This window comes from Lepisma saccharinum, chromosome 17 (assembly GCF_977018435.1).
Source record: "Lepisma saccharinum chromosome 17, izLepSacc3.1, whole genome shotgun sequence".
Classification (NCBI taxonomy): Eukaryota; Metazoa; Arthropoda; class Insecta; order Zygentoma; family Lepismatidae; genus Lepisma; species Lepisma saccharinum.
In genome coordinates this window covers 34,296,998-34,309,500 of record NC_139245.1, presented here as the reverse complement: position 1 = coordinate 34,309,500, position 12,503 = coordinate 34,296,998, and the positions used below count along the sequence as shown (strand labels likewise).

General features: G+C 39.0%; 1 protein-coding gene across 1 annotated transcript in view; it reads right to left on the bottom strand.

Moving 5' to 3' along the window:
• LOC146001365 (pickpocket protein 28-like) overlaps nt 1-12,503 on the bottom strand; it is a 45,334-nt gene that overhangs the window by 1,451 nt on the left and 31,380 nt on the right. The window contains exons 5-9 of the mRNA XM_083138680.1: nt 11,852-12,053; nt 7,093-7,363; nt 3,589-3,648; nt 2,614-2,794; nt 199-290 (exon numbers count right to left, since the gene is read on the bottom strand). Coding sequence (XP_082994806.1) covers nt 199-290; nt 2,614-2,794; nt 3,589-3,648; nt 7,093-7,363; nt 11,852-12,053 — 806 coding nt within the window. The remainder of the gene's footprint in view (nt 1-198; nt 291-2,613; nt 2,795-3,588; nt 3,649-7,092; nt 7,364-11,851; nt 12,054-12,503) is intronic.

Sequence of the window (12,503 nt, the reverse complement as noted above, 5' to 3'; positions counted from 1 at the left end):
CATAGTTCTTTTTGCGTGATCTTGAAAAATTGAAAAAACCAACACCCAGTATTGCTTGTATGCAGAAATTTGATTTATGTAACTATTATTACAAATTTCCACTTCAACGTACATCGTTCATTGCAATGTGGTTCAAAACTACATTTTCACTATGATTTTAAAAAACTTTTCACTTCTCATGCACCCTACAAAACTTACCTAGAAAATCTATCAGTCCAAACATTTCGTTCCTCTGATAGTAAATGTAATCGTGATCCATGAACATAACTGTAAGAGTTCCATAGTTTTTCCTGAAGAAAGAAAGAATAATTAAGTCTGAAAAACTCTAATTTACACCCTCACTGGGCGCGTTAACCCACAAGTGTACATTATTGATGTACATGATATTGTGAACCGCGCCAATTCGTGCAAGACAGTTTCAGGGCCTCCCGATGGTGTAGTGGGAACGTTGCCGCATTGAAATCAAGGAGTTCCCAGCCGACTTCCGTGGCGTAGTGGTTAGCACAGCGCACTACGATGCCAGGAATCACTAGTTCGAATCCTAGCCTGGGAATGAGTGATCTTTGTAAGTGTCCCTTCTATTTCTTCATATCATCGCTCATCCTCATCTTCGCGACTAGTCAAAACTGGCGAAAAAGCGAAATAAAATACACTTTTTTTTTTAAATCAAGGAGTCCCAGGTTCGATACTCGGCGGAGGCACATGCTGGTTCGGATACTACTTGCAAATACAAGTCCAGTCACGATTAGCCCATCTGTGCATAAAGTGGACTAAAAAGTTAAAAAGGAGTTTTAAATCATACTATGACGTTGCATCACGACATGAATTACATTTCTTTATATATTACACCGTGTTTACTTTTCCTATAATCATCATCTTAAATTTCCATACCCTCTACTCTTATTTAACATAAACTTTAAAGCCATACCGCTAGTGTAAATTGCGTCTTTATTATGTTCTTTCGGTTTATATAAACGTGTAATTACAAAACAGAGCACAGTAATAGGTTGATTCCAACACTTTTATTTGGGAGAGCGACCAACATTATTTCTTGTTTTTCACACATGAATTACTTGTTTAGAAAACACATCCCAAGTAAATAACACACCGAACATCCCCGTGTTCCTACATAATATTACATAGTATATATGACATATTTATTGTAACATCGTATATATTTATTTAACTTACAACATACTTACGAACTTTACATTACGTTGCAGTATTTCGTTTGCCCCGTGCGTTGTCGTTCGTGTACCACACACACACCTCACTAGCTGATCCTGAGCACTGTAACCATGTTCGCTCACATCAGCCATTGCGCAACGACTGACACAGAAAGTCTAGCTGTGAGCGTCAATTTACGAAAACGAAATAATTTCCAAGCAATCGAATACCGGCTAATTTTCAACACGGTGGTAACAGGATATATGCAAGAAGGGGACTTTTCGGACATTCTGAATATATATTTATTTATTTTATGGCATTCTTGTGTGGTTTATGTAGCTCATACCTTCTCTTCCGGGCCTCCCCGATGGCGTAGTGGTAATGTTGTCGCCTTGTAATCAAGGGCTACCGGGTTCCATTTTTGCTGGAGGCATATTGCACAGTGGTTCGGATCCCACTTTAACTTGTAGGTCCAGTCCCGATTAGCCTATCAGTGCATAAAGTGGACTTAAAACATCAATTCAATTCAATTCATTGTCGTTACCTTAAAAATTCTCATGTTATAAAATACTAAAGGGTGTCCCAATAAAGCGACGGATTTAATATGCTTAAGAAAATACTGTATATTTACAAAATGGCAAATATTTTTACATCATTACAACGGGTAAATGTTCCGATTTAAGAATGAAAGATTTTTTGGGACTCGCAATAACACTGTTACGCACAATAACGTCGTTCTCAACAGACCGGCTAGATTGAGAGCGCGGTGTTTTAATGTCTGCTGTCGAACCTGTTTCCTCAAATTTGCTGATCAACTTGCGAACTTACTCTCAGTTCCGTCCAAGGATTGCACAAAGCTTTCTTACAGTCTCTCCATAACACTCGCCATTCTTGTAATGAGTTTTCACTATCAAAACTCGAAGTTCCTTTCTGTAATCTTCCATGTCAACTAAGCTGCAACAATCACTGATAAAGATATTGTTAGAACATGAGCATTTAACCGTTGTAATGATGTAAAAATATTTGTCATTCTTCTTTAAAAAAGTGTTATATTCAGCATATTATTCGCTTATATCTACTCGCTTTTATTGGGACATCCTTTATTTTGAGTTTCACGGGATACCAGCTAAATAGAATATTTATATTAAAAGCTGGAGAGGCATGCAAATTTTGACCTCTAACGCGAAAACAGACTACAATACTTTACCCTTTTTCAAATGTATTCATAAAATGTGCGACTGCTGTAGACAAACACAAAAGGCCAAAGATTTTCACAGCTATTTATCCTAGTTTATCACAACTTCAAGAAGTGTGGTATCTGGTATACTTCCTTTTCATACCAAACACAAAATCAGCATCAGATATATTTCTATCAGAACTTCTAAACTATTCCATCTATATACTTATTTTCGCATTTCTATTAGCTTCTGGTCGAATTAAACTTACCCTTCTTTGTTAATGCCTGAGTCGTTATCAAAATTGTACAACCGTTCCACTCTAAGATCTGACATCGACACAACAGCTGTGTATTTGAGGTGAGTGCAAGATGGCAGACAGTTGCAGAATTGATCGTTGGACAAGGATCCAGACCTCAATTCTTCGCTCACCACGTTCTCCCGAAATGCACCTGCAGGCACCGAAATAAAAAATTACCATACAAAAGTAGCTTTCATGTTTACTTATTGATTAAATAATATAATAATTATAAAGTATGTTTATAAATATTGGGAAAATTTCACAGTTTATTGCACAAGAATCTAAGGAAGATCTAGTTTTCTTAAACGAGGGTCGGCGCATAAGCCATGGCAACTTTTTTTTTCTCGTACATAGAATGTGAATAGCTATAGCCTATTCTTCTACATAATAAATAGTTTGAATATTTCATCCTAATTTTAACCAAGATAACAGTATTTGAAACTAGTGTTTCAGTCACACTCTAGTTTATACCGTTATAAAGTATCTCGTACTTAATCATTGAAAGACTGAATTTTGTCCAGATTTTTTTATGTGTTGTTCAGTAGAACACAGTAATCTATAAAGAACAATTTCCTTAACCTAACCTGCGCAGTGGTACTGTCGTCGCCTTGTAATCAAGGGGTCCCGGGTTCGATTCCCTGTGGAGGCACATAGTGGTTCGGATCCAACTTTAAACTGTAGGTCCAGTCCCGATTAGCCTTAATGTGCATAAAGTGGACTTAAAACAACAAATCAATCCAATCCAATCCGTAACCTAACCTTCCAGTGATTCCTTTCGTAGAACATAGTAATCTATAATGAACAGCTTCCTTTCGTAATCGTATGTTTCAGTATAAGTCGATCTCTTGCTGCGTGTGCAAATAATTGCTCTAACGCGAGTATTGTGTATAAATTATAATGCATCGAAAAACGAATGACCTGTCCAAAATACGAAACTTGACTTACGTATGGCTTTTTTGGCACAGGCCATTTTCTCTGGTCCACAAATTTGTGTAGTTTCATTTCCTAGAATTAAAAAGAAACTGCAGTTTAGAATTGTTCCATGCAGAGCACCTAGAATCGCCAACAATTAACGTGATAGCAAGAGAGTTGTACTGGTAGCCTTTAATGGATGAAGATATGAACAGATTGGGAAGCAACTATGTTGATTGTAACAGTTTTCAACAAAGTGCGTCCATAAACAAATATGTAGAATGAAAGCAAACAAATTGTAACGATCATTTTTAGTCAAAACGATAATTTAACGTTATTATTTAAAACTCCATGTTACAAAAACTACATTATAGACATGAACAAGGACAAAGCACAGTGTATCTCCACATAGCAATTTCCACAGTCTATGTTTACATATGCTTTATCTTCTTCTCAACCTCTGTCAGTTATTACCATGAATAAATTATATTAGTAGCACCTATTTCAAGCTCTTGCCATTTGGCAAGAAATGCTATTGAACCTGTATCAAAGGCAACATTACTGATATGAGAGAGTTAAATTCATCACGTATCTCATCTACTTCCATCTGCATTAATTAATATTGAATTTTAAGATAATTTTAACAAATTAAAGGAAGGTCCAAGGATATAAAAAGCTGCACGAAAGCCTTAATTACACGTAAAGGTCGACCAAAAAGTGAAAACTTTCTGGCAGCTTCTTGTCATTTAATCCTGCCCCCCCCCCTTGCCAAAATTTGCTGTGTTCTTCAGCACATCGTTGTCACATTTATTCTGTGCTAAGTGTTTGTATCATCATGGGGAATGGGGGGAGGGGGTGCTCGTACACAACGAAAACAGGGACATAATAGTTAACGTTTTTGAAGTTTTTGACAACAAAGCAAAGAATGGTTGCTGCAAACATGACAACACGGCGACGCTCGAGCACAAGCGAGAAGCGAAAATAAGTGACTATTATTATTATTTGCCCTACATGAATTAATTTGTTAAGCTATACAATTCTGCTAAATGTTTATAAATGTATAAAATATGGAAAAAATATAAGTGTGCCTATATAATTGAAACACACAAGGAATAAAAACACACAAGAAATAGAAATGAAGTAAGTATATGTGAAGGAGGCAATGAGATAAATGAGGCACGGTGTCAGTATTCATAGATTAATATCTTAATTTGTTGCTTAAATTTGGCCAAATTCTCTCTTTTCTCCAGGCTACAGGCAGTTGGTTCCACGCCTTACTTGCCAGCAATGATAGGGATTTTGATCCGTATCTTGCCTTGTTAATTTGTACTCGGATACCATTGGTGTTATTAGATCGGTAGATTGGGATAATGCATGTTACTACATATAATAACTTTACCGCTTAGAAAGTGGTTGTGTGTGTGAATTGCCTGATGAATTTTGAGTAGGAACTTTACTTCATGAGTTCGCTAGGTTTTTGCGTGTTGGTAGTAGTGCGGTTGGAAAGCAAGAAAAATTGGAAGAATATTTCACTTCCGGCGGAGAACGTGCCCTTTGGAGGGGGGGAGATACTACATTAATTCCCGAACCTAAAACGCCCCAGACACCAAGTTTTTTAAGCCCTCGTTTGTCTGTAATGGCGTCTTCAAAATGGCGGTCATGACCAAGATTCTATTCCTGTTCATTGCAGTTACTTATGATTCATGACGTCTTACTTCCACCTAATTTGCAGTTTGTAACTGTATTATGATAATAAAAAATTAAAAGGACCCACTTTATCAAATATTATTAGATATGGCGGCCAATATGGCCGCGAAAATTCTAAAAATAACCCTTTTAGCTATGTGATCATATTTGAGATCAAACCTTATGTTTTGGATGTTCCAGAACCCAACAGTGGCATCACAAGTAGTGTCAGACTAAGTCCACGAAATAATATTAGTTAATTTTTTTATAATCTGTATCTATACAGGGTGTTTCTAAAGTATGTCACCATAGGACAAACTGCGTTATCAGTGCAGATGGCGAAAAATGGAAAGAGGGGAAAGTTGTTGGAAATATGAGGTTTTAAATGTAATGTGCTTGAATTTTCAACGTAGCATGCACCGTTCAGGCTGTACGCTGGTACGAGCCTCAATGAGAACTGACATTGCCTTGTTGATACATGCTTCGTCCTTAAAGGGAGCATTTACGTTATTGCAACAGCGTAATGTTCTCGGTAAATTGAGGATGATGGCTCAAAATTAGAGGCAAAGTAAGAAGTGTGTGTGTGTGTTGGGGTGTGTCTGTGTACAGAAACACACACACACGCTCAAACTCACACGCACACATACGCACAAGCACACAACTACAAAATCTGTTATTCTGGCTAATGTTTACTGAAATAGAGGTCGTTCATTACGGTATACTGATATGAACGTAGGATAAGATTTCGAAACGAAAGGGGTATTATTTCTTTTCCTTCTAATGAGAGTAGATCACCACTAGAATACAACCTCCGACAATAAAGTTCGGTGAATGATCCTGAATATCGAAAGTATACGAATTCTTAATGAAGCCTACCTTACTGTCCTTCGAAGAAGTCTCCTCCCATGGCTATGCACCGTTGAGAACGGCTGTACATGTCCTGGAAACTTATAGAAAAGTCTTATTTCGGGATGGTGTTCAAGACCCTCGTCACGTTTCGTTGGATGTCCGGAATATCCTCAAATCTCTGACCTTTCAAGGCGATTTTGAGGCGTGGGAAGAGAAAGAAATCTGGAGGATTCAGATCCAAATTTCTTGCAATGCATTGCTACAGAGGATGAGAGCTGGTGTGTGAGGTACGACCCTGAAACGAAACGCCAAAGCATGGAATGGCGTTCTCCTGCATCACCCCGTCGGAAGAAGGTCAAGGCGGAAAAATTGTTGTTCCCCCCGGCAGGAATTCCTTGTGGATCATGCCATCACTGTCAAAGAAAGTGATAAGCATCGTCTTGATGCGTGATTTTTCCGCCTTGGCCTTCTTCCGACGGGGTGATGCAGGAGAACGCCATTCCATGCTTTGGCGTTTCGTTTCAGGGTCGTACCTCACACACCAGCTCTCATCCTCTGTAGCAATGCATTGCAAGAAATTTGGATCTGAATCCTCCAGATTTCTTTCTCTTCCCACGCCTCAAAATCGCCTTGAAAGGTCAGAGATTTGAGGATATTCCGGACATCCAACGGAACGTGACGAGGGACTTGAACACCATCCCGAAAGAAGACTTTTCTAAAAGTTTCCAGGACATGTACAGCCGTTCTCAACGGTGCATAGCCATGGGAGGAGACTACTTCGAAGGACAGTAAGGTAGGTTTCATTAAGAATTCGTCTACTTTCGATATTCAGGATCATTCACCGAACTTTATTGTCAGAGGTGTATATTTGCGATCAGACAACATCTTCTGTTGGCACAAACCGGAAATGCCAACAACAATGACGATTAAGAGTGCAAAAGGTTCACGCAGACTTCGTGACTGTGCACCCAAAGCTACACCAGTACAATCAGCAATACTTACGAGGCATGTAAAAGATGACACACTTGCATCTGGCAACAGTGTAATTTGTGATGCATTCTGTTTCACAGTTTCCTTGCGTGTAGTATTTGAAGTATCCCAGAGGTCGCTCCCAGCTGTAGTAGCAGAGTCTGAGGGTAGGGGGCATTAGTTTCACAGCGTCTGCCGTCAACATTACTTGTGGCGACACGATCACCGACATCTGCATGTCCAGTGGCATGAGAAATCCTTGCTGAGACACCAAAGGGAACTCCACAGGATTGTGGAGAAGTATCTGAAAACAAAGTAATGAGTGGTTCTCTGAAAACTTCCTTCTAATCATCTTATTGTTTAGGGGCGTGTTCATCGTGTTACCGCGTTTCACGCTGATCAACCAACTATTTCATTCTCAAAATAAGGGAGGCCTCCCCGATAGCGCAGTGGTAGCGTCGTCGCCTTGTAAGTGGTTCGGATCCCACTTTAAACTGTAGGTCCAGTCCCGATTAGCCTTACTGTGCATAAAGTGGACTTAAAACACCAAATCAATCAATCAATCAAAATAAGGGGTACAAATGAGGAGATAATTTCACAAAGAAATAAAATTTTTGAAAATTTGTAAAAATAATTATATATTCTGTCCTTAAAGAACCTAATCAAGTGCTAACGTTGGCCAAGATCATTTGCTCCTAGTTCATTAAAAAATTAAAAATTGTAAATTTGGCTTGTCCACGGAGGGGGCTTTCATCCCCATAGAGTGGATTTTGAAGTCCTTGGAATGGTTTTCTTTGTTATTTCCCTTTTAAGGAGCCAAACATTTTCTATAGGTAACGTTTTCCTTGGTGAAAAGTTGTCCTGAATTTTATTTCTTTTTCATCATAAAAATTGGGCCTCCACGATGGAGCAGTGGTAGCGTCGTCGCTTTATAATCAAGAGTTCCCGGGTTCGATAGCCAGTGGAGGCACATAGTGGTTCAGATCCAACTTCAAACTGTAGGTCCAGTTCCGATTAGCCTTTCTGTGCATAAAGTGGGCTTAAAAACAACAATTCACACAATCCTTCTTTTTGGACACGTTTCATTATTTGGTCTTTCATGACTTCACCAAACACCAAACTAACTACAGTGCTGACCAAGCGCCACGTACGCTAGTTTAGTTCTCCGTCTGATTGATAGATTGAATTTGTGTATTAAGTACACTTTATGCACAGCATGGCTAATCGGGACTGAACCCACAGTTTAAAGTGGGATCCGAACCACTATGTGCCTCCACCGGGTATCGAACCCGGGACTCCTTGATTACAAGGCGACGACGTTACCACTACGGCATCGGGGACGTACAGTTCTCCTTCTGAAGAAGATCCTGATATAAGGTAGGAACGTAAGTTTAAAGTGTTCAGTTTATAATAAAACTGCCTTAGTCAGCACTTGTAGACGCATTATTGAAATATTTTGAACTATCGTAAATTTGGCAGGTTACATTAAAGAAAAAAAGAATTGCTTGTCAATGTGTTAGCTAATTGATTTACTGAGCAAGAAAAGAAATAAATGTATTCCAATATACGAGAACTCACTTTTAAAGAATAACTGGCTCTAAAATTACAATAGTTATATTGATTAGGATTGAACATATGATAAAAATGTGAAATTGTCCCCTCCTTGGGCAACACTATCCCCTCGTGAGCATCTCGGTCCACGAAATGTTTTCGTTTATTGTATTACTCCATGGAAATACAAGTTAGATAAACATAAATTTTCAAATGAGTTCTGCACTTAATGTTCACTAAATTCATAATAATGAATGATTTGCAACATTTCTCACTTCGAGAAGCTTGTCCAGATATCAGAACTTAATCCCAAAAATCTCACACAAAAGGCAAGACAAGCACCTCCAACTGTCCTTTGAAATCACAACGTCTTCCTTTCCACCCAATTTCCTGATGTGGAATGAACGGTGTCGCAGTCTGGATTTATATAGGAACATTTTAACAGTGTCCACGGAGTGTCCGCCTGGGACATTATATTTTGATATTTTACTCAACTAAGATTTTCATAAAATTACTTTTTGATGTTCACGGTAGGTTTTAAGGTGAGTAATTAGTTAATTGCAATATATTAAAACTTAACTACTCTGAAGGAAAACCTACTAAAATCATCCATAAATTTTGAATGCGGAGTGGAATATCTACATAGTCTTTGTAAAATTCTATAAAGAGGAGTCGTCGACTTGAAATCGAGGGGTCCCGGGTTCGATACCAGGTGGAGGCACAAAGTGGTTCGGATCCCACTTTAAACTGTAAGTCCAGTCCCAATTAGCCTTACTGTTCATAAAGTAGACTTAAAACACCAAACCAATCAATCTAAAAAGAGGGGGAAAATTTTGGAAGAAATTAAGCTCAAGAATCTTGCAAGTAATGACTAAATCAACTCCACTGAAAAACAAAAACGTGTAAATATATTTTCAACATTTTTATGACTGCCGGACATTTTTTGAGAACGACCTATGTATGTTTTATAGATTTAACTTTAATATATGGCTAATTGCTTATTATATATTATGCAGACTATTAAAACAAGCTTCTTTACCAGAATTTAAGTCCTATTTAAATAACTTAAAACTGGTTTATGCATGCCATTGATCGTTCTCCATCGCACCCTTCTGACGACAGGGTTTCCTCCCCGATTGTACGCCGGGATGGCGAGGGAGCCGAGGGGAGTAGTAGCTATTTAAAAACACGCCGTCTTCAACAGCTGCAAAAAAACGTTGGCAGGAGAAAACGGTTTGTTTCTTCCTGCTTTCTGTTGTTACAAGAAGGAAAATATCGCTGGTACAGGGAAATCTACGTCCAATGTTCGGTAAAATGGGAGATTTTATGAAAAATATAGAAATTGCAGGAAAATTTGAAATTGTCGGACATCTGTTTTGGTTTAATTGCATGTCTGCATTGGTGTTTTGTTTCTATTATATCTAATTAATGTAGATGGGGTGAATAGTAAATATATACAATAAATAAGAATTGTTACAGTAAACCAGGTTCAATCTTTCAGAATACGCCACGGTTATTGCTATTATTTCTTACGTTATTATTACTAAATTTGTTACCACAAAATAGTTTTCAGTGTTGCTCGGGGTATTTTTACCACATCACATCCGTTCCAGTTTTTCCACTGATCGTACATAATATATTACTCTATTCTCCTTTTCCTGGAGGCACAAGTGGTTCGGATCCCACTTTAAACTGTAGGTGCAGTCCCGATTAGCCTTACTGTGCATAAAGTGGACTTAAAGCACCAACTCAATCCAAACTAAAGCTAATTCACTAATATGACGACTGCAATCACTACCGTACTTAGAATGTTTTCAGAGGGGGCTGACATTGTAAAAGTATATATTACATAATTGCAATGTAGGGGGAAATATATAGGTACAATAAAATATTTCGAAATTCTAAATATTCTTCAAAGACAAAAATGGTAATACGGGCCTAACTTTGGAAAGGGGAGGGGGGGGTACATTTACCACTTCGGTTTTTCCCGCGTTATTTACTGCTCTCATTCAAAATTTTTATTTTCTTAAATTTTTGGAGGGGCCGTAGCCTCACCATCTCAATCTGCAATATAATATTCCAGAATGGCCTCCTTGATGGCTTTGTAATCCCGAGGTCCCAAGATAGACGCGCATGGTACTTTCCTAAACTGTATCTCCAGTACCCAGTGGCGGCGATTAGGAAGGAGGCGAGGGGGGCAATAAATAATAAATAAGGGAAATAAAATATCCTTCCCCCCCGGCTGGTTTGAAACCCAATCGCCGCCACTGCCAGTGTAGTCTACCTGTGCATAAAGTGCAGCATCCATCCTCATTCTTGGGATTAGTCAAAATTGACAGAAAATCGATGGAAAATGAGGATATTACAAATACGAAATAATAACAAACCGCCGGTGGTACCTACTGAGTTGAGGTCCTTGTCTGTGTTTTTCCATCATCGATTTGCATTTAATCATATTTCATCCTTATAGTCAAGATTAGCACTCAAAAAGTAGAAAAGGTAATTACAATAAAGGATTAGAAAAGCTCATGATCACCAAGAAACTACACTGGAGATTCAAGTCCCCCCCCCCCCGCTCGAGTGTTTATAATGGAATATCATTTTAATGTGAGAATAATCGTAGATGTAAAATAACCGTACTGGCAGTTTCAGCCCACAATCATCTATTTCATTTTTATATATCACTGTACTGGTAAGATGGACTGAACTACATTTCAACATGGAAATTATGACTATGTTTACTTAATTTTCAATTTCACTGCGTCTTGAAGTTCACGATCAAGATTTGAGGATCCACTACCGCAGACAAATTACGGTTATACGTGCACTAATGGGCTTCGAGCGTATACCGGTCGTTTTCCCTGTTCCGTACGCTATCTACCGCCGTCCGTGCGAACTATTTGGTGCTCGAGCGAAATCTTCTCACTGCAGCACTCCACTGTCGATATAGCTATGCAATATGGCCTATCAACATGTCTGTCTACACACACACACACGCACACATTCATATATACATATATTGGTCTCCATCACCACCTCAACACAGCAGAAAAAAGTTAGCATTCTCCAGCTGTCCCATTGGCCCTATGTTAAATCATAGGAGCATCTGCCCAACTAGCCTGAGCAACACCCCCCCCCCCCCCCGCTAACAATTTCCACTTCTAAGCCCGTGTGTGTGTGTGTGTACACGTGCGCTCACACTACGAATATTCAATGTTCCCAGAAATAATCTTTACGATACCTTGAAACCATGGCTGACGCCTGTACACTTGGGGTCCATTTCGTGACGTTGTATGTTGAGGGCCAATATCAACCCCGAGTCTGGGCCTCCCGCCAGCGCCCTGCGAGGCGTGGCATTGAAGCCAGTGCTCGGAGGATACCCGTCGTCGGGAGACCAGCCGGTCCAATCTTCCCAGTTGGGTCTGCGTCCAATCACTTTGTACCTGCAGGAGTGCAGAAAAAGAAGACAAAGAATTAGGAATATCTGTTCACACCCAATTAGCACCCACCTTCTCCATTATTCCTGAGTTGCCTATTGCAGGGTAGTTAATTTTAAATAAATTTGATTCCGGTCCAGGAGAGAAAATCAGCAAGCGTAAATAGGTTCTGCACCGTGAAGAACGTTTTTATCCGTAAAGCATTTCAATTCGGTCCAGAAATCTTTTACTGATGAATTTGAATTCGGTCCAGGAACATTTTTTCCGGATCAATTTAAATGCGGTCCAGGGATTTTTTTTAGGATCAATTTAAATCCGGTCCAAGTTCCGTATTGAAAGAAACAATACGGAACTTGGACCGAATTTAAATTGCTCGAGGAAAAAAGGTTCCGACCCTGTTGCAGAGCCCAATAGAACCCATTAGAATTTATGAGTTCCTGAAACTTTAACAACGCT